Genomic DNA, 24,147 nt, shown 5'->3' on the forward strand with positions numbered 1-24,147 from the left:
TACTATGGATTTTTTATTGCTCACATTTTTAATTCTTTCCCTACTGACCTCCTATCTGCTCTGTGGAAACACTTACTGCAATTCGGTCGAAAAAGTTTCTGAATTTTTGTAACCATATTGTTGGTTGCAGCTGAGTCAGTCATGACCTCTTTGCTGTGACGAGGAGCACAGAATTTTTAGTGTTTTACAGAATCTGACTGCTTTAAATACTTTATTTTTGGTGATTTTTTTTTAAATGAGACATGCAGAACACAATGATTTTGATGAAATATCACAATTTTAAGCTTAGTTTTGGCTCAGTTTTCCAACAAAACAGCCCATCACAGATGAGCAGTTCAATGACTGTCAGAAAGTTGACAATTCTTTCTGATTTTACAGGTTATGTAGCTGATAAATACTGTAATTCTGCAGATTTTCTAAAGATGACAAGCCTTGATTGTACCTTTTGGTTCATATTTTAAGCAGCTTTGAAACAACACTCAATATTCCACTTGAACACACCACAGATTTATTAAGCTCACCCAGTAGATCAGATAAAGATAAAGTTGAACTCCTTTGAACATTTGCAGATTTTTAGGGTTTAAATGAACCATGTGAACCCAGTTAAAGAGACACTTTAGCTGCATAATGTTAAAATCTCAGTTTGTTTGCATCAAAATGAGAAAGGATCAGTTTTTGACGATGGTTTCCCCTCATGAACCTGCTGACTCTGAGCATCACTGCCCGTCCATCTGGATCTCTGTCTTTCCATCTCGGTCCGTCAGAGTCTCTGTGGCTTCAACAGAGCAGAACAAAGCTTCATTAATGTACCTGGAGCTGCTTTCTGGTCGTCTCTGCCTCCTCTGATGTCCACCAATTACAGCTCATTAAAAAACACTCGCTCTTCGCTGTAACCTGTCCTGGTTTTTACCTCACCATTCATTCAAACCCTCTCACCTCCTACTTGACTACTTTTTTTCTCCTTTTCCTCACTTTGTTCTAAAAACCAAACACCGATCACCGACAAAACTTTCAAACCAGCTAATTTTCTGTCTTCGTTGGCTTCTTCCCGCTCGACCTCAGCGTGGAGCAGCAGGAGGAGTAGGAGGCCCGCCGCTACTGTTGTATAATGCTATTTACATTTCTCAGCGGTAATTAGGCCGATAGGGGAACGGCTGCGATCCCACAGTCGATTAAGAAGAACGAAAGGGAGGAGGGGAAGGAACAGGGAGGGTGTAGGTAGGACATAGGTCACACAAAGTACAAAGACTCTTTAAAGTAGAGTGATGTCACCGTGCAGTAATGGATAGGGGTACTGTGAGAAAAAGTTTTTAAAAATAAGTTTCACCAAATAAATTGTTACAACAAATAGGAAAAAATCCATTTTAATAAGTACAAACAATAGAAAGTCAAATACATTCCTAAATGGAACAAATTAGAAGAAAAAATTTGCTTTTTGTGTAAGAATTTCTGCATCTCTTATGTAATATAATTGAAAGAAATGCGTCTGTTTTCACCTGTTTGTCACTGGAAATGTATGTCGACATGTCCGAACACAGACTTGTGTGACGGAGGCCTCGCATGCAGGAAAATAAAGGAGGAGGGTTTGACTGAATGAATGAGAGGAGTTTAGTACAGTGGACAATATGTCGGTCAAAAAAACAAAAAACAAAATGGAGATTTAAGCTGAGCCAAAGAGATGAAAGATGAACAACAGAAAAAGTAGTGTCAAGGCAAGAATTGAAATTTTCACATATAATGATCAACTGTAAATCCTCACTAATCAGCCAATTGTCCACCATATGATGATTAATTAATCATTTAATTCATTAATGCAACAAAAGAAACAGAAATTTAATGATTACAGCTTTTCAAATGTGACATTTTGATGTTTTCTTTTCTTTAACTGTAAATAAGGAATCTGTCAGTGTGTCACTTTTCACATATCTCGAAAACTTCACATCTGCTCTGTTTTAAAGCTGGCAGGTTTGTTGCTGAGAACCCGAGGAAGTGCAGTATTTGAAGTCATTACGCCTATGGAGATATTCCATTAAAAACCAGCCATTTCCAGCTAGAATAGTCGTTTACCACATTAACAATATCTACACTGGATTTATCATTCATTTAATGTTATTAATGTTATCTTCATTGAAAAAAACTGCTTTTCTTTCAAAAATAATGACGTTTTTGAGTGACCCTAAACTTTTGAACAGTAGTGTATAGCTAATGATTAATTAACAAAATAATTGGCAAATATGTGTGAACCCAAAACCTGCCACTGTCATTTAAAAAAAAAATAACAAAAGAAATTGTTCAACTTACACCATTTATCATAGAAAGAAACTGTTTAGTTGGAAAAATGATCCAAATCTAAGCTTCAAATTGTGGTATTTCAGCAAAATCGCTTTTTTCTATATGTCTCATTGAAAAATATTCCAAAAATAAAGTCTTTTGCTTTAATCAGATTTTGTGGAAAAAACAAAGAATTGGCACATTTTCGTACAATCACGAAGCCACAAGTGAGTCAGCTGTGACCAACAGTCACATGACAAAAATTCAAAGATTAATTTAAAAAAATCTAATAAATTAAACTTTCTTTTTTTTCATTTAATGATTTATGGCATCATAGCTGTGTCATACTGCTTGTTAGACATTTCTGAGTTCTCTGGTCTTCTACTCATGTTTGTTCTGTTTCCATAGAGGTGCAGGAATTTATATTACAGTGAAAAATGAGTCCACAGTAAGGAAAAACACCCAGAAACTGTGGAAAGTGTGGAACTTTTGTCTCCCCCTTCTGGCAGTGACAGTAATTACACAAGGATTGTGCTATTTCTCGGTGTTAATCAATTTCTTTACAGACTATCATTTCTCTTTTATCTGAAACTTTTCCTGGATGCTTTCTAAGTTTTTCCTCTATAATCTCCACCAGATTTCTAGCTGCTGTAGTTTATATCTTCTCCTTCACTACAGAACACGTTGCAGATTCAGTTCCAGTTTTTACAAAATGCTGATTAATTTAACAAGAGGAAATGGTGCATCTGTTGTTGAGTATTTCCTCAGCAGGAAGGGGCTTTTTTGTGGATTATAAATGGAGCTTTGTGGTGCAGAGGAAGCAGACAAATGTAGAATATAAGTTTCCTTCCCAAAGACAGTGACAAAAACTTTCATAGTTATTAAACAAGTCAACAATCCTAAGATTTATTGACGAATTTATTACAAATGCCATGTAAACTAGCTTTCCAGAGATCATTTTTATTGCGGTTCTTCAAAATAAATGAGTTGTGCTTATGAGCTGGCAGTAGTCCACCTCTACATGTCGAGCCTGAGGCCGGGGAATTTAAGCTTTCATGAAGGAATGAATGTCACTGTTGTCTTGTTTCTGTTGCTGATTTGGTCAAATGTGAATTCTTCCGCACCGGCACAGTTCAGGTACTCATCCAGGTGAAAAGTCTGAAGGCTGTTTGCTTTAAATCGAAATCAGATGTCAAGTGAACACATGCAGAGACGGAGAAACAAAATTACACAAGAGGAAAACTACAATTCTGCAGCAAGCGACACGCATCAAATCGGTTTTTCCTTCCAGCAATAATCTTCCAGACCAGAATACTAAAGCTGCATTTCTTATTTTTGCAATGACACATCTTTAGATGGGGAATTTATTGTCAGGTTTGAACATATTTGGATATACGTAAGTTGCATATTTAACAGTTTCTGGGTGTTTTTTGCACACATTTTGACTCACTGTGGGCTCATTTTTCACTGCAATATAAAGACCTGCATCTCTATGAAAACAACAACCATGGAGGGAGTAGAGAGAACAGTTTGACACTTTCATCATGCTTATACATAATAATAATAATAATAATAATAATAATAATAATAATAATAATAATAATAATAACAATAATAATAATGAAAAAGACAGAAATTAAAGTTACATTTCTTTAATTTTTTACTTAATGAAAGTGGAAAAAAATATGAAATTCACACATGCAACATTTTTTCAAGTGTCCACAGGTTTTACCAGCACTGGAAAAAAATGTAGCACTGTCTACAGTAAAATTAATATTAATATTTAAATATTTACATCACCGTTCAAAAGTTTGGGGTCACCCAGGCAATTTCATGTTTTAAATGAAAACTCACACTTTTATTCATGTGCTAACATAACTGCACAAGTGTTTTCTAATCATCAATGAGCCTTTCAACACCATTAGCTAACACAATGTAGCATTAGAACACAGGAGTGATGGTTGCTGGAAATGTTCCTCTGTACCTCTATGGAGATATTCCATTAAAAATCAGCTGTTTCCAGCTAGAATAGTCATTTACCACATTAACAATGTCTACACTGGATTTATCATTCATTTAATGTTATTTAACAAGCAGTCTCTGGGCATTTATTACTCCGCCAAGGAACGGCGGAGTTATTTGACGACCGGCGTACGTTTGTCTGTTTGTCTGTCTGTTCGCAACATTATTCAAAAACAGACTAACAGATTTGGATGAAATTTTCAGGGAAGGTCAAAAATAACACAAGGACCAAGTGATTAGATTTTGGCAGTGATGCGGCTTATAGTCTGGATCCACAGATTTGTTAAAGATTTCTGTATTGCAAGATAGCAGCACGGCGTCACTGTAACAATGACAACAATGCCATGTGGGGGAATGAACAGCATTGGAGGAGGACTGCGCTCTCTGAGTGCTTTTCTTGCTTTTACAGAATCAGTTTAGTTCAAATGGTTTGTTTTTAGTACATTTTTAAACGAGGCCCGTACAATAACCTGATTTTAGTGAAATATGATGAAATTAAGCTTTAATTTGTCAAAGATGAGTAGTTGAAGGACCTTTTGAAAGTTGAAAATCTGATGTATTTCAGTTTCTGTCTGATAAATGATGTAATTTTTTTTAAGATAACACAGCCTTTAAATGTGGCGGCTGGCTTCAGGATTGAGAGGGTTAAAAGATTTCTGAGCTTTAACTGGATGATTTGGCTCTTTAGATGGAGAATCAGCTGAAATGAAATGAAACTCTGTGAGGCATGTGGGGTATTTAAGAGCTGATTTGCAGTAATGACCAGCGGTCTGATGCCAGCTCAGTGTTTATCGCCTCAGTACAATTATTTGTGTGTGTGTGTGTTCTCGTACTTGTTGTACTACCTTCAAAATGAGAGCATGTTTTTTGAAAGTGAGAACATTTTGTCCAGGCTGCTTTTTCTGTTTCTTTTTTTTTTTTTTCTCCAAAGAGCTGATTGAGGATTTTCGGTTCAGATCAGAATTAGGTTAGAAAAGACTACAGTCTTTGTACGGCCAGCTGTTAACACTAACCTTCGCTGTGAGGGGCTTTATAGCCAAATCATGCTAATTCAACCTTTGCTGCAGAGAAAGGAGAGTCTTTATTGTCACAAGTGAAAGGAAAATAGAAGATTCAGCTTAATCCTCTGAACTTTAAGCAATTTCTGGGCTTGTTTTGCACTTGTCCCGTCATTTTCACTCGCTGTTGGCTCATTTTTCACTGTAATATAAAGTTCTGCACCTCTATGGAAACAGAACAGCCATGGCTACAGTAGAGAGAGCTCAGAAATAAATGTCTTCTGTGCTGAAGTTGCAATGCTATAAATCATAAACAAAAGAAAAATGAAACTTGAATTTCTTTGATTATTTATTTTAGAAAACTTTGAAAAGCTTCAATCAACATGTGCAGCATCTTTTCAAAATTCCCACAGCATTGTACACCAGTACTGGAAAACAATGTTGATGTTAAATAATAGAGATGTTTCACTGCTTGTATTTTTAATTGTTTAATCCATACCGTCTCCTATCTGCTCTGTGTAAACACTCCCTGCAGTTCAACCCAGTTCCGCTGAAAATTCTAAGAATTTTTCTCAAAACGCAAATTTTTGTTTTGTCTTTGATCGAATCTGGTTACTTTAACCCAGAGGTGTCAAACTCATTTTAGTTCAGGTTCCAATTTCAGCCCAATTTGATGTCAAGTGTTCCGGACCAGTAAAATCACAGCATAATAACCTATAAATAACCACAACTCCAATTTTTTCCTTTGTTTTAGTGCAAAAAAGTACATTCTGAAAATGTTCACATTTAAGCAATTATCTTTTTACAAAACCTCATGAACATTCTGAAATTTCTTAAGAAAAATAAATTCAATTTCAGCAACATTATGCCTCAGTTTATCATTTGCACATTACAACTTGCAGATCACAGAGTTTCTACAAAGGAACACAACATTTAGTCAGTTATCTGGAACTGAATGATGTAGTATTTTACTTTATGATCAAAATGACAAAAGTCAGGCAAACAAACAAGACAAAATATTACAATAATGAGACGCAAAATGACAAAAACATGAGACAAACGACATGAAACAAAACAAGAAATTATACAAAAAATTAGTTACAAAGCAAAAAAAATTGAAAACAACAAAAACAATACACAAAACAATGAATAAAGCAAAACACAAAATGACAAAAATGAGACAAAAAACACAAGCGAGACAAAAAGGAAATACAAAACGACAAAAATGAGAAACAAATGACAAAATCATGAAAACAAACAACAAAAGTCAGAGTAAACAGCAAAAAAGACTAAATATCACAAAAATGAGACAAAATGACAAAAGAACAATGAACAATCTAATATTTTACTTTATGATCAAAACAACTTGTCATGGTGTAGAAATGATATAAAATTTGTAGTTTTATAAATTTACAATCTGCAGTTAATATCTTCTCTGTAATTTTTACACTTTACAAAGTCGGCCACATGTTTGACACTCCTGCTTTAAATGCTTTATTTTTGGCGAATTTCTAAATCAGACATGTTGAACATGGGATGTTTTATGAAATATCATGATTTCAAGCTTCTATTTGGCTAATTTATTCCAACAGATAATGATGTTAGAAATGAGTAGTTCAATGACTGTCAGAAAGTTGACTAATCTTTCTGTTTTTATCATTTCTGTCAATAAAAAATTGCGTAATTTTTGCACAAATTCTAAAGATAACCCTTTCAAATAAAAAAAAAGTTGGTAAAAGGCTCCATCCATCCCACACTCTTGTTTTTGCTTCTCACCTTTTCTAACATTATGTCCTAAATTGATCTCTTCCTCGCACCTTTACTGACCTCCTCATGGGCGTAAAAACCTTTGCACACATCCTACGTAAGACGAAAACGGCCACTCAAACACACACTCTGCACGCTGCACTTGATCATGCCTTTATAGGGACCTGACTTTCCTGGAAGTCTGTTTCTCGTGAACCTAATCAAGATCAACTACTCACTTAACAAGCTGCTCTTTTTTTTGAGTGCTCTGCTCACATGTTTTTACGGGAAGTAAGAAGATCATCTGTGGGAGAACCGGCAGCCCTCGGCGCTGCACATTTAGCTTCTGTCAGCCATCATGAGGAACTACAGGGTGAATTCAGTGTGTGAGGACAATGAACACACACAGAAACACACACTGTAGGCACACTCGGGTTGTCCGGCCAAATGTGTGTCAGCGTCGGGCGGAGAGTTGTTCTTTTTTAAAAGTGCAGTCATTAGTGCAGATATGCTGGTTGCTGTTTTTGGGTCGCAGCTCAGACGCACACAAACACGACTGTAATTTTAGACTCTTATTGACATAATATATTTCTTAGACCTTTACTTAGACGGCTGCTCACTGAAACCTGACAAACCTAACATGGGTGGCAAATCAGAGAATATTAGCAGGAATCTATAGGTCGTTATGGAAAAAAATGACCAATTTTTCTACCTATATAGTTTGTTTTTGTCACTTGTGTGCCTTTTTGTGTCTTTTTGTGTTATTTTAGCATCTTTTTTGCGCAATTTTTGTTTGTATCATTTTTGTGTTATTTTAGTATCTTTTGTGACCTTTTTGTGTCATTTTTGTGTGATTTCAGCATCCTTTTGTATAATTTTTTATGTCTGTTTGTGTCATTTTTGTGTTATTTTAGCATCTTTTTGTGTCATTTTGTGTCTTTTTCTGTCTGTGTCGTGTTGTTTTAACATCCTTTTGTGTCATTTTTATGTCTTTGTTTCAGTTTTATGTCATTGTGTTATTTTAACATCTTTTTGTGCCATTTTTATGTCTGTTTCATTTTATGTCATTGTATTATTTTAACATCTTTTTTTGTTATTTTAGCATCTTTTCATGTAATTTTTACCTCATTATTTTTTTTGCATCTTTTTGTGTCTTTTTGTATCATTTTTTTTTTGTCTCTGTGTCATTCTGTGTTATTCTCCACAGAAGTCATTTCTGAGTTCTGAGTGTCTATCAAGTTGTCTTTTTTTTATGTAACAGTCTTTGTCTCATTTGAAAAAAATTGAGAAAAATTTATTTGCCAAAAACTATAAAAAAAAAAAAAAAAAAATTATTTGATTTTCAACCCTCCGACAATCCTTAAACTACTCACATGTCCTGTTACATCAGAAAACAAATCCAGGAATAAAGTCATAATATTGAATCAAAATCACGTTTTCGTCCACATCTTATTCAAAACTTTGCCCAGAATAAACTACGTGCATTAACTCTATTCTCGGAAAAAAAGCAAAAAGTCCTGCACTTCTCAACAAAACCTTAAATCCTTTAGTGATTCAGCTGCAACCAACATTCAAATTACAAGAATTCAGCGACTTTCTCGGCTGAACTGCAGACTGTGTTTACACTGAGCACATAGGAGACTAGTATTGGATATAAAAATTACACCATTTATCAGCCAAAAAAATTAAAAAACACAAAGAATTATTCAGTTTTCCACCTTTTGACAGTCCTTAAACTACTAACATGCTCTCTTCCATCAGCAAATTTAAATAAATCTAGGCCTAAAGTCATAATAGTTCATCAAATTGCGTTATTCTACACATCCTCTTTAAAACTTTCCCAAAATAAACCACGTGCACTAACCGTATTCTGTTAAAAAAAAAAAAAAAAAGAGCAAAATATTGTGCACTTCTCAATGCATCAGTGAAGACATTACTGATTCGGTCAGATGACAAAAATTCATAGACTTTCTTGGCTGAACTGCAGGCTGTGTATCCACAGATAGGAGAAAATATAAATAGTAAAATATCTATATAATTTAGGGTCAACATTCTTTTCCAGTGTTGGTAACACGTTAGCATTTGGAAAAATGTTGTACATGTTGATTCCAGATTGTTTACATTTGCACGACATAAATAAAGAAATGAACTAGTATTTTTTTGGTCTTAATTTTGCTTTTTTGTACAATTTAATGTGTTTTAACCCTGTAAAACCCAAATATAGAAAAAATGAGCAAAAATTATACACATTTATATATATAATATAAAATAATAATAACAAAAATAAAACTGATATTGTATTTTTGCAACAGTGGGTTTTACAGGATTAAATGTGCTGTATAAATAACTGAGACTTGAGTATGTTTCTTCTTCTGAAAATCTTCTTAATTAAATCATTAAATGTAATTATTTGAATGGCAATTAATCAGAAAATTTCAGTTAGTAAAATGTCACGATTGCAGCAGTTCTATAAGACACTACAGTACAGCTGGAAGCCATTTTTGTTTTATTTACAGTAGTATCGTAAATAATACTGTCGCATCTGAACCTTATTAGAGAGCAGTTTGGCTTGATTTTTAATTGTCATCTGCGCAGAAGATATTTCTGCATTCTTTCTCTTGTCAACTTTCATTATTTTATTTATTCATGATTTTTGGCACTATACCTAATTCTAGCCATAGTTGTACTGTTTCCATAGAGATGCAGCATCTTTATATTGCAGTAAAAAATAAATGCAAAGTGACAGGAGCTAAACACTGAGTAAAACAGAAACTGCTCAAGGTTCGGAGCTTTTGGTTTCTTTATGCCGGACGATGAGTTGCTCCTGAATGTGACACTGCTTTGATTTATTTGCGGAGTGTTTTTAGGACAAACATTCCAGGGCCACACACACTCACAACACATTCTGGCCTGCAGTAACCATCATTTCCTGCTGCCACATCAGTAGAAAAAAAAAAGAACGAATCCTGCCCTTCTCTTAAAGAAAAAGTCCAGAAAAAATCCCCCACAAAAATCAACATAAAGAGACAAATCAACCGTCACATTTAGCAGCAAGTACTGTGTCGAGGTTCCCGTGAAGCTTTCTGAAAACATCGAGAAGACATGAAACACACCCGGATGAAATCACCGAGTGCATCTCTGCCGCTCAGCTCTGTGTGGTAATGACTAGCAGCCAGGCGGTAATGGCTCGTAATGTTCCGAGGAAAATAGGGCAGCAATTCACCTTTTTTTTGGCTTTGTTTTCTTATGCGGACAAAAGTTCAAACCTCACTGCTTTGTTTTCTTTTTTCTTTTTGTTACCAGTTTTGACTTTGATTTTGATGAATGTGTTCGTTGTAGCTTCGTGAAGGGCGGTCGTGTTTTCAGGTGAGGGGAAGTGGTCCGTGACATCTCAGATCAAACACAGATAAGGAGTTAAAGCATAAATGTAGACGTGGAGTAGTAATCAAATGTATTTACTGAAAGCCATATAACCTTTAATTGATTTGTTTTTAAAAGAAGAAGAAATGAATCTCTCATTAAATTGTTTTTTTACATGCTAGATACTAATGAATCATCTTTTCCTGTCTTCCTGTTTCCTCCTTTCCTTTGTATGTAGTTTTCCCTCTTTCTTATTTTAGTCCTTACTCATCTCTTCTTCTTTTCCTTCCCTTCTTGTATTATTTAGCCTCTTCTTGTTTCCCTTTTTCCTGTAATTCCTTTTTAAAAGTTCCTTCCCCATTTCTTCTTTGCATGGAAATTATTGATTAATTTCATCGCAAATTTATGTGTCTTTGACTTTTTTCCTCCTTGAACTGATCTCAAAGAGAGAAAATCCCCCAAATTAGACCTTATGCAAAATATTATATATTTTTCTAGCATTCTAAAGTGTTTCCTTCAGATACTGCATCACTTTGATGTCGCCTTTAGAAGTTAAAATGTTCAGTGCAGCACTTTTACTTTCACTTTTCCTTAAAGGAGATTTTCCTCTGACAAAGATATGGCTGCATCATGATTTTTTTTTTATTGTGTTTTGGATGGCAAAGACAATATGAGTTAATGGTTTGGTCTTACATAAGAAGAACAAGCAGAAACTCGTTCTGTATAGACCGCTGCAGGGTGGCACAGAGGGCACGTTTAACAGACAAACGTTAGAAAAACGTACACACAATAGTCCGATAACCATCGAGATGTTATTGTCTGCGTTGGCTTGTGGATCATCTGGCTGCATGCCTATAGGATGAGTGTGTGTGCGTGTGTGTGTCGACAGTGGGAAGCCAGTATCTGTACATTTGTAATTACACTCAGGAAATGTTTATTCATGTTTGATTGGGTGGGACCAGCCGGGACTCTGGGTACATTTAAACAAACTATTTCAACATCCTGTTTAAAGTCGCTTTCAGAAGGAGCGGAGGGAGAAGAAAAAAAAAGAAAACTTCATCTGAGGTGGACTGTTGGCCACTTATGTAAGACGCAAATCTGAGGCCCCTTTAAACTGATACCAGAGGCCACTTATGTAAGACGCAATCCTGAGGCCCCTTCGAGCTGATACCAGAGGGGAGAATAGAGCTGACGGCTTATAAATATGAATGCAGCGAGGTCAGACGCCAAGCTGAGTTAACTTCTGGATTAACTGGATGGAAAGCAAAGTGTGCAAAATATGATATCATAGTAGGAATACGCTGAAAAATGCGACTGTGCACCTGTAAAATGGGAGGAAGGCGGTCTGTCGGTCATTCCTGGCATCAGTGAATCCAAATCCAAAAGTCATAGCAAAGGAAAATATCACCAAAAAAACCTTTTAAACTCCTCTTGCAGCTTCCCTTCTTCAGCACAGAGCCACTGTCTCAAAAAAATTCCACAAAATTACACTATTTCTCAGAAAGAATCGTTGGATATTTAACTTTCCAATGGTCCTTGAACTATTCATCTGTCAGTAAAATAACCATATCAGTGCTTTAAATCATGATATTTATCAAAATAACTTTACTCTACATGTCTTGTTAAAAAATTTGGCAAAAATAAAGCCTTTGCACTATAAAAACAGGGTATCATCAGATATTTAACTTTCTGATGGTCTTTGAACTACTCATCTGTTTGAAAAATTAACTAAATCTAACCATAAAATCATGATGTTCCATCAGAATTACTTTATTCTACGTGCCTTGTTTCAAAAATTGCCACTGAGCAGATAAGTGACAAGTATCGAGGCGAAATAAAAATGTAAATAGTAAAACAGTTATAGCATTTGTAGGTCATTTGTGGCAGGTTGGAATTCACAGCACTTAATCCAAAAGTCACACCAAAGAAAAATATCACCAAAAAACTTCTCAAACTCCTCTTGCAGCTTCACTTCTTCTTTCTTAAAAAAAGTTCAACAAAATTACAGTATTTCTTAGTGCTAGAAACTGTAAAAACAGAGAGAATCGCCAGATATTTAATTTTCCGATGGTCCTTGAACTACTCTTCTGTCGGTAAAATAACCAAATCTAACCTTTAAATTGTGATATTTATCAAAATTGTTTAAAACTGTTTAAAAGTTTGGCAAAAATAAAGCCTTTGCACTGTAAAAACTGTAAAAACAGAGAGTATCATCCGATATTTAACTTTCTGATGACCTTTGAACTACTCTACTGTTTGAAAAATAACTAAATCTGAGTGTAAAATCCTGATATTCCATCAAAATCACCACTGACCAAAAATGAAGCGTTTGCATTAACATGATGTCCAGTTACAAAAATTTAGGGGTGACTCGGCTGAACTGCAGGCAGTGTTTACACAGAGCAGATAGTTGACAAGTATCGAAACAAATTTTTAAAATGCAATTAGTACAACATCTATAGTATTTACCCAGTATTGGTAAAATCTGTGGATACTTGAAAAATGTTGATTACATTTTTCTAACCTGCTTTTGTAAAATCAGAGAAATACAGAATTTAATTTTCTTTTTTTCGCCCCTTTTTTATGATTTATGGTCATGATTTATGTTTATGTAGCTTTGTTACACTAAACATAAGACATCTGTCCATGGTTGTTCTGTTTCCATAGAGGTTTAGAAATTTATATTGCAGTTAAAAAGTAACCGACAATGAGGGAAAATGTGATGGAAGCAAACAGGAAAGGCGCAGTACCAAGCAAAAGCTGCTCAGTCATATCATTTGTGACGGCTGAAATCTTGAAAAAATTTGTGGCAGAAATCACGACAACACAGTGTAGCCATTTGATATAGATGTACCCACAAACAAAATGACCGTACACATGTATAACGTGTTATGCATGTGTACGTTATGTGCGGATACCGAATCGTGCGACCTAAATATGTAGCGGGCGGCGGGAATTGATGGGATTTGGAAACACCCCCACAATTTAATCAATTGTTTCTTGTATCCTTTCCGATGGATAAGTCCTGGTAAGTCCTCAGTGATGGATTTCTAGTAGGATCACAATCATGTGATCGTCAGCAGGCAGCTGATGTAGTGTTCACTTGTTGTCATAGTTAGTGACGCCGTGCCGCTATCTCGCAATGATACATACTTTAACAAATCCGTGCATCCAGCCGATAAGCCGCATCACTGCCAAAATGCAATCACTTGGTCCCTGAGTCATTTCTGACCTTCCTTGAAAATTTCATTCCAATCCGTTAGTCCGTTTTTGAATAATGTTGCGAACAGACAGACAGACAGACAAACAGACCGACAAATGTACGCCGGTCGTCAAATAACTCCGCCGCGTTCCTAGGCGGAGTAATAACTGCCCAGAGACTGCTTTATCAGCCTTGCTTTTCACCTGCATATGGCTTTTTTATTATCCCCATTTTTTTCCTAAAACTCTGATTTTGCTGTTTTCGTGAGCCTTCCTACAGGTGGCCGACAATCAAAAGGAAGTGTAACTTCCTAGAAGATCCCCGTGGTTTACTATTAGTCAACTCAGATTGTATTGTTTTCTTCCGGGAAAAGCAGGAATAAAATGGCAAATTACAGAAATGTTACCTCCTTTTATGGCACTATGACAAAACCTTAACCAGAAATGTGACAGTTGTTCACGCCTTCTGCCATGTGTTCGGTGTAATTTCTGATAAAGACAGGAAATTAAATTGTTTCCTGTGAATCAACTTCAACTGAAGACCAGAAATTGTCCACATCCTCACTTGCAAGAAACATCTTGTAATAGTTCAAGGAAGCTTTAGTGTTTGCTGGATGTTGAAAATGGATTGATATGGGATGCACAGGATTGAAAAGATAATGGAGGGGTGATGGAATAAAAGGAAACTGAAAGAATAAATGGATATGAAGAGGGATCGGTACAGGGACAAATGAAAAAACTGGGACAAACTAAGGTGGATAAAATGCACAAATACGGTGGACATTAAAACTCAGTTGTGTTTTGGTTCTGTTGCATTAGGTTTGGTAGAATTATAGTTTGATTATAGGTTAAATAACATCAGTGTCACTGATTTGTTTTAAAGTTGGTATTTATCCTCAAATTTGAAGTTTTTGAGAGGAAAAAGTCCATCTTTTGCTGGAGTTTTCCAGATCTAACTCTGGCCTGGTGATGGTGCCAATGAATTTCTCTTTTTCATGTATTTAGATCCCAGTTTCATTTGTAGTTGGACATTAAGGATGCTAATTTTGACAAATTTTCTTAAACCTTTGATGCAAAACATGGATCAAGACATACCCATTTTCCGTTGAATACGGGTCACTTTTGACCCATTTTGTGCATCAAAGGGTTAATCAATAAATGCCAACATAATGAATCATTAGTTGAAATAGTTATAGCATATTTGTATGCTGATCTTGCAGTTTTAACATGATTTAGATCACAGAAAAAGCTTTTACATATGTCAGTGCGACATAGAAATGCTGTTCTCGTAGCTTCTGATTTGCCTTAAATGCATGATGTCTGACTGAAGGTCATTAAGAGTCACAGAAGTCTTTATCATGGTGTTCCTTTACTCTCTAAACTCCAAAAGCGCTCTCTGCTTTTATTATCTATCATTGTTTGCTAAAATGATGACAAATTCCTGTGCCAATCTTGTGGTTTTAGTCAACAGAGGCATGATTTAGATCACAGAGAAGTCTGTTATGTTTGTCAGTTGGACATAGAAATGCTGTTCTAGTAGCTTCTGGTTTGACTTAATACATGATGTCTGGCTCGAGGTCATTAAGCATCAATATAAACATGCTTGAATTTCCACTCCTCTTGCTGGGATAAACAGGTACTACAGCTGATCGACAATACATTGTGTGACATGCACGTATTACAAATCATTATTTGCTAAAATTATGGCAAATTCATGTGCTGATATTGGGGCTTTAGCCAATAGGCACAAAATTTAGGTAACAAAAAGACTATTACGTATGTCAGTCGGACATAGAAATGCCGTTCTAGTAGCTTCTGGTTTGTATATACCAGAAGCTACTATGATATAAGCAATATAGTAATTCAAGCAGTATAAACAGCTTGAATTACAACTCCTCCTGGTGGAACAACCAGGTATTACAGCTGATCTACAATACATTGCCTGACATGCATTTCCTTTATCTTCTGTGTCTGGCTGGAGGTCATGAAGAGTCACAGAAGTCTTTGTCTTGGTGCCGCTTTACTAGCTAAACTTTGAAAATGCTCTCTGCTCGCTAACATAAACTACTTGAGTTACTGCCTTCTTTGGTCACAACCATGCTAAATAGCAAAAAACTTCTCCTAGTGGATTAACCAGGTACTACATCTAAACGACAATACATTTTCTGACATGTATGTAGAAAATACAGATTTTCTCCATCTTTTGGGGCTTGTGAAGCCATGGTACTCTCAACCATCTCCATGTTACATTTTACACAGCGCCCTACTGGACCTTAAGACAAGGTTCATTACCACTTATGTAACATTAATGAACAGTTTGGGTGCAGAAATACACTTTTCTGAATACACTGCAGAGGTACTCAGTCGTCAAGCACATACATTGGATTCATTTTAATAACTTCAATGTACTTGGAGTGTGTATTATCTATAAAATGATGATTCAGATTAGATTTGGGCAAAAAAAGCTTGATCCTGATAATCGTAACAAATATACAGTCTATGCATATTAATTTTTGCTAGCAGTTCAGACCCTGAGGAGTCACACAATGACTCAGATGCTCTCCTCCTTGTTTCTTATATACGCAGCCGTTTATATCAACACACACACACACACACACATTCTCTCTCTTCCTCTTCTCTCTCTCTCTCTCTTATTTCCTATATGAAGAAAGCGAGCTGGAATTCAGGAAAGGGGCTGTTTTCCCCCGGAGCCCATTTTCAGTTCCAAGAGAATAGAGCGGGGAGGGCGCGGTATACAGTAGTGTGTGTTTTTGTGTGTGTGTGTGTCACAGGAAGGCGTCCTATGGAAGTGGAGACAATTAGTGTTTGGCACACAGCAATCTATTTCGTAGTTTGTTTTTTTTTATTTTTGTTTTGCTACACCAAAAGGAAATCTGAGGGACATAAAATCCTAAGTATCTCATGTTTTCGAAATGTTGCTTAAATTTACAGTCGAATTTCTGCACCTGCTTTATAGACATCTGACTTTCAAATTAAGTTCACCTTGGAATGTCTGAGTTTGACATACCATACTGATATCTATCTTACAAGGTATTTAAAAGTAATCAGAATTCCAAGAATGAAGAGGTACAATTTCTAAAACATGTCCACAAGTATTTGAGATTGACTGGGGAGCAGTTATGGTGAAATCATTTTAGCTGTAACTCATATGTTGGGATTTGAAAATGTGTGAAATATTGAAAAATTATCTAATATATGTATTAAAAATATAACTTGACTTCATAATTAGAATAAATTCTACTTTGAATTGAGTATTTAATGCTGTTAAACTGGTAAACTAGGAATTTCTACTCTGCTTTCATAATGTTTCACATAAACTTAAAACATCATTTAAAAATTTCAGGTAGTTATACATAGCTTTTCCATATTTTGTTAATTACATAAAGTAGTGCTGTTTGTTAGTATGAAACACTGTAGTTTTGAAGGATGCAAAATATGAACTGTTACTTCAACCGATAGTTGGCAGTGGTATCAATCAATAATCAATAACAATAACACAAAATGAGAACTACAAACATTATTCCGATATAGTAATTTTTGACAATGGACACAACATTTGCCACTAAACTGACCTCTTGGCCATAAAAACACTGTCTGGACTAATTGTCACAAAAGTCTTTGTCATGGTGCCCCTTTCCTAGCTAAATCCACATAATGCTCTCTGCTTGAATTGCCTGTAGCCTGAGTGACTGCCTCCTCTGGTAGCTACAGTGTCAGTACAAATGAGCTGCCATCTTCCATTTCGTTGAATAGTAAGAAGCTCCACCTGTTGGAGAGTCCAGGTACTACAGCTAATCTATAAAACATTTTCTGACATGCATTTAAAATATTAATGACAATCAATCAATCACTTTTAATTAGCATTCCTAATAGTTACATATTTCATTCAGAGTGTATGACTGTCCTTTCCCTGCTGTCTCTGCAGGACCGCTTGTTCTTTGTGATGGAGTACGTTAACGGAGGCGACCTAATGTTCCAGATTCAGCGATCGAGGAAGTTCGACGAGGCGCGATCTCGTTTTTACGCCGCTGAGGTCACATCCGCTCTGATGTTCCTACATCGGAACGGAGTCATTTACAGGTAACCAGCTCACTGTGCTTTAAAGGTCAATAAGCAGCACCTATTCAGGTCCGCCAAGGAATGCGGTGGAATTATGTGACAATCGCCGTAGGTTTGTCTGTCTGTCTGTGTGACTATTAACAACATTACTCAAAAACAAACTAACAGATTTGGATGAAATTTTCAGGGAAGATCAGAAATGATACAAGGACCAAGTGATTAGATTTTGGCAGTGATGCAGCTTATAGTCTGGATCCACAGATTTGTTAAAGATTTCTGTATCATTGCGAGATAGCGGCACTTTAACTATGACAACAAGTGAACACTACATCAGCTGCCTGCTGACGATCACATGATTGCGATCCTACTACAAATCCACCGATGTGGACTTATCGGGTCTTATCTGTCGGTGTTTCTGAATCCCATCAATTCCCACCGCCTGCTACATATTTAGGTCACGCAATTCGGTATCCGTACATAACGTACACATGCATAACACACACCTGTGCTCAGCACAAGGTCATTTTGTTTATGGGTACATCTATATTAAATGTCCACATTCTATTTTGCTGTAATTTCTGATCATCAAAAACTAATTTTAAAAAAAATGCTGCATTTCTGACAATTCCATATAGGAGAATGAACAGCCTTGGCGGAGTACTGCGCTCTGAGTACTTTTCTTGTTGCACCATATTTTATTTTTTCTTGATTCATCTTTTTTTAGTTGAGATATGATCTTTTGCTTGTCAAGCTGTATCACCACATTCTAGAGAGTGAAACACTGCTTGCTTCACTTTTGCACATTTTATTTGAAAAATCTGTGTTTTTGAAATGCTAGAAGACACATCATGAGCAAAATAAACCATCGACACCATGGCTGATCATTTCTTTCATTGAAACAGCCGTGTACTAGTGACAGTCTCAGAAACAAGGATTTATACTTCTGATGTTTCATAACAAACCTACACTATGTAAATGGACCTAAGTAGACAGTCCTGTCAGGTTGCAGGGTGGGACTTTACAGACTTAGAAACTGATGTTGTGCTAACATGCTAGTCTTAAATTGTGTTCCTAATAGACATTAAACTTGTTAAACATCAACATGTTAATGGGTTCATTATGAGCACGATTTAGCATTTAGCTTCCAGGTTAGTTGACTGTGCATGCATAGATTACATTTGATAGAGCTGCTAGCTTGATTGTGGATTCCTAGTCCTCAGTCCATTCTCATTTAGCCTCTTTTTTACTAAAAAAAAAAAAAAAAAAAAAAAAAAAAGACTAAAAGCTTAGAAGTATTGGAAGTCTTATGATGAAAACAGTGTGCAGCACATAGAAATACAAGAAGTGTTCATGTCTGTAGACAACAGTAAAGTTAAAGACACTGTTTTGGAAGAACTGTTGCAGCTGTGGTTTTAGTATCTTGAAACTGTTTGCACCATTTGAATTTTGAGATTTTGTGCTATGAAACTGATTCAAAACGCAGCAGAAGAAATTTCACTCTGCTTGTCTTCTGCTGCTTTCTTACCTCACTTTTCCTTGTTTGTTTCCATCAACTTCTTACCTCTCTGTTGTTTTTTAACTCGCGTATGAATGTGAATATGGTGGAAGCCGACAATCAGGACTTCATCCGGGTGACATTTTCAATAGCTTTGTGTGCTGAGCCCTGAGAGGTCATCTTGTCTCGATGCTGCTTCATAAAACTGACTGTCAGAGGAACAGCTAATTAGAACACAAAGTCATGTTTGTCGTCCACTGTTCACGTTGTGTTCTTGTGTTTGGCCACAATGAAAAATATTTCTCACAGATGAAATGTTTTCTCTCCTTGTGAAACTCGAGCTTGTTGACCTTGGAAGCTCTCTGTGCTCATGTGCAGCTCTAGATTAACCTCGCTGTCCTCCTGCTTCAGGTACTATCTGTCCATGTGGACCCCTTCAGTCATAATATCATTGTCAAGCGGCAGCAAACACACAGCTGCTCCCACAAAAGCAACGCGCAGCTCGAATCATAACACCATTGTGATGGATGGAGGCTCGGTGCAGGTTCGGACCGTTCGCTCCGAAAATAACTGCGATGGAAGAAGAGTACGTTCTTCCTCCGGTGCTTTCCCTGCATGAATGAGGTGTTTAGATTCTCTCGTCATGCAACCTGAGCAAACGCTGGTGTGTGTTTATGTCGTAACATCTGCATCATGTTAGAACAGAGTGATGCTGAGGCTGGTTGCGTGTTCATGTGGTTGTTTATGACTTTAAGTTTCCAGTTCGCGGTCACCTGTTCCATCGTCTCACCTCTCAGGTATTTCAAACACATAAACAACCACACATCTACTTAAATGAATATACTTAAATGAACCCTTGTTGATATAACAGATTATCCTCAGTCAAAACCTAATGGGGGCTGCACAGTGGTGTAGTGGTTAGCACTGTCGCCTTGCAGCTAGAAGATCCCTGGTTCACGTCCTGGCCTTCCTGGGATCTTTCTGCATGGAGTTTGCATGTTCTCCTTGTGCATGCGTGGGTTTTCTCCAGGTTTTCCGGCTTCCTCCCACAGTCCAAAAACATACTGAGGTGAATTGGTAACTCTAAATTGTCTGTAGGTGTGAACCCTGTAGCCCTGCGATGGATTGGCAATCTGTCCAGGTGTCCCCTGCCTTCGCCCTCAGTCAGCTGGGATAGACTCCAACCCCCAGCGACCCTAATGAGGATTAAGCGGTGTATAGATAATTGATGGATGGCTGTATTGCAGTGAAAAAATAGGACATAGTGAGAAAAACCACATTGAGTATGCTTTCTATGACTGAAATTCCAATTTGTGCACAAGAAGATGCTGTTTTGGAAGATGTGTTTGTTGCTCATAATCGTGATGTGTTCGTTCCACTGAAATTAAACATTGTGTTCAGATTATATATTAGATATTATACTAACAGACACGTTACAGACATGAGACGTGGTTTCTGTGGTCCCAGTTTATCTGCAGTGCTGGCAGCTGTGTGTGTTTGTGCACGTACTGTTTTTTTTTATTGTGTCATGAATACACAAATGCATGAAATGACGAGAAGAGATGCTCGTCCACAAATGGAGACAAACACATTTTAACGAGGCCAGGGACTGTAGTGTGCCCAGATATTAAAGGTCAGGAACGTGACAGAATTCCTCTTCAACGCTGCGTGTTCTTCCTGAAATCACTCACTTGTTATTCTGCCTTTTGTCATTTCAGTGTTTTAGTTTGATTCCTAAGAGAAAAAAAAAAAAAACTAACATGCCTCCTGGGATTCTTCTGAATGATCCACTTTCCTCCAACAATTCCCAAGAATTACACTGTAAAGTTGAATCACGGTTTTGATGAGTGATGAATAATCATGATCAGGAATAAATCAAACACACAGCACTAACTTACTGTGAATCCTGTTGTTTTGTTGCTGCGGTGACTTATTTCCCCCTGAGGGTTTAATAAAGTCTCCTTTGTTTTGATCTGATTACGGCATTTCCAGGTAGGTTTTCTTTGCTTTGGCCTTCAGACAGAGATCCTGAAATATATCAGCTGAACAATTAAAAATTTTCCCAGTGGTGATCAGAGACTGTCAGAATGAATGTCAGATCTCTTTTTATGTCCTTTAATGCAACTGCTGGCAGAAACCAAACCAAATTTTGCAACTTGTTTTTGCATCACATTTGTTCCTAAATGTGTAGCGATAAACTTAATTGTGGAATGTTTGAATTAGAAGATTAAAATACAAATGTGCTTCATTATGGCTTTAAAATTCAGAAAAGACACAACTAGAGAAATCTCTCTGCTCTCTTTTGACGTTTTAGTGTCGTAGATGTTGTTTACTTGTTAATTGAAGTTCACAAAACACCTACAAATTTACATCTATTCAGCTACAAACTGAATGTCCTTGATAATGAAACTTAACTCCGATGATAAACAAGGTTACCACTATTTTCTTGTTATATTACAAAGTTCAACATGGATATGACATGCTGGACATTTTACAAGCACAGAGCAGCTAAAGGACATTTGATCCTCCTTATTGTGTAATTGTTCTTTGTCAGTAGCTGCAAATTTGATTAAAATATCACTAAATTCACAGCATAGCCTTGTTTGCCAATGTCTTTCACATCTGTTTGGTGAGTTATGGTTATAAAATCGGCATTTTTGTAGTGCAAAGCAGTGACTGTTTTAATCCAGTTCTGTTGTCTGACAACAGAAACAAGAAAAAATGCGAGTGAGAACAGATTTATTGTAAATGTGTCAATATAAAATGCAGTACATGTGAGCACAGAGAGCAGAAGAGAAGTACAATGATGCAAAGTGTCTGTTCAGGTGCTTGTGCATTGTGTCGCTATGGTCTGCCACCAAAACTCAGTGTATAAACCATTATTTTGCTCTCTGATCATTTGAACTACTTATATTTTTTGAAGCGTTTGATCTCTGGGAGTTCTTGCGTTGAGTTGGACTTTGCTGCCACCACTGTTGTTAAAAACTGCAGGGCTGACTACAGCTGACCAATTCCAGGAACAAAACAAACAAGAAAAGCACTTAGAGAGCACAGTACTCCGCCAAGGCTGTTCATTCCCCCATATGGCGTTGTCAGAAATGCAGCTTGAAACTTGAAAGTGTGACGGACATCATCATGGGTTTGTTTGAATAAAGCTGTAAGAAATATTGATGTAAACATGACTTCTTTCTGAATACCGCAATCTTTAGCAGAGTGATGAAGCAGCGATGTTACGTATCCCAGTCTGTAGTGGGATTTATAGTCCTATAGTACAGTACAGTGAATAGAATTCATGCCACAAAACATGTGAAAAATATACTGTTTCCATTCAGAACAGAACACAGATCCAATAGAGGATCAGATATGTGCAGAGTATGTAAATAGAAAGTATTAGAAGGCTTAATTAGAGCACAATACACCATAAAGAAGCATGAAACATAGTCAGGATAAATAGGCTAAAAGCTTATGTAACCCCATCGTTTACAGAGGATGTCAGATACATATTTTTTTTCTTTCATGATTCCGTCTGTAGTTGTTTGGGATACGTGATCTCAGACAAACAAGCGTCCAGTCCTGCTGGTGCCTCATTGTTTCACACAGTTAGTGTTACAATGGTTTTATTAATGAAGGGGAGGCTACAATCATAAAATTACTGCGCTGTGAGTACGTTCGAGTGTTTCTTTTAGCTGGCACAGTCAGATCCAAATCAGACATCAGGGCTGAAGCCAACAGCTTGTTTGTTTTTTGTTGCGTTTGGCTTCGTAATCAAGTTTTAAAGCGAGACTCCACCCGAAACCTGAATCTGAGAATCAAACATTCACATCAGAAGCATTGAAAGGTGAATTAACAGCTGGAAACAGGCGTGAAAAGAACCAGAAATACCTTTAGAATGCTTTGTTCTGCAGTAGCAGAGCATCAAATGTTTCTTTGTATTCACTCAGATTTTAGGTGGAGTCTCACTTTCATGCTTTGATTAATTTGTATAGAATCAGAATGTCTTTATTGTATGAGAACAACGAAATTGAAAGATATAGACAGAAATTTATTGTTACACAAAATAGTTTTTAAGTGTCAATTCTTGAAAAATGTATTGTTTTACAGATTGATCCTGACTTTTTAATTTTTTTTAAACAATACTGACCAGTAAAATCATAGAAAAATATATTTCAAAAATCTACATTAAAAAATATTTTTGTTTAATTTAGGTACCGATGATATCTTTTAAAATCACTGGGAAAAAAAAACTTTACATAACATTTGCATCAAATAGCTCTATTTTCACAAATAGTAATTTGTCCTTTTACAATTTGTGGCCATAAAATTTCAATCTTTCTATATTTAAATTTGCAAAAAGAAGAAAAAAGTAATCCTTTTGCAGATATTTGGTGGTATTCAAAAGGAAAATTATACATTTTAGGGATTGAAATTTGGCAGGAAAAATATTTTACACTTGATTTACAGATTTTATTTTATTTAAAAAAAAAATCCAAAACAAATAATATGTAGTAAAATCACACAAAAAAATTTAAAAAATGTGCAAAACTTTATGTATGTCCACAATAATAGTGTGTAGTTCTACAAACTGTTATTCTATTGTTTTACAATTTGTGAACATAAAATTTCAGTTTTTCAATATTTAAATTAGCAATAAAATGTAATCCTTTTGCAGGTATTTGGTGGTATTCAGAAGAAAAATTATCAATTTTAAGTATTGAAAAAAATCTAGCTATAAAATAAAGTAAAATTAAAGAAATACACACACACATATGTGTGTATATGTATATGTGTGTATATATGTATATATATATTTTTTCTTTTTAACAAATATTATGTAGTAAAATCACAGACAAAAAATTTGAAAAAATAGTGCAACGCTTTCTATATGTCCACAACAAAAATCAATAGTTTTACAAACAGTAAACTGTTCTTTTACAGTGTGTGGCCATAAAACTACACTATTTTGTTGTATTTATG

The 24,147-nt window shown here is 36.0% G+C and overlaps 1 protein-coding gene across 1 annotated transcript in view; it reads left to right on the plus strand.

The window, feature by feature from the left end:
- Window positions 1-24,147, plus strand: part of LOC111562817 (protein kinase C epsilon type-like) — a 106,889-nt gene that overhangs the window by 62,282 nt on the left and 20,460 nt on the right. Inside the window, exon 11 of the mRNA XM_023261554.3 lies at window positions 17,545-17,699. Coding sequence (XP_023117322.2) covers window positions 17,545-17,699 — 155 coding nt within the window. The remainder of the gene's footprint in view (window positions 1-17,544; window positions 17,700-24,147) is intronic.

Source organism: Amphiprion ocellaris, chromosome 16, assembly GCF_022539595.1.
Source record: "Amphiprion ocellaris isolate individual 3 ecotype Okinawa chromosome 16, ASM2253959v1, whole genome shotgun sequence".
Classification (NCBI taxonomy): Eukaryota; Metazoa; Chordata; class Actinopteri; family Pomacentridae; genus Amphiprion; species Amphiprion ocellaris.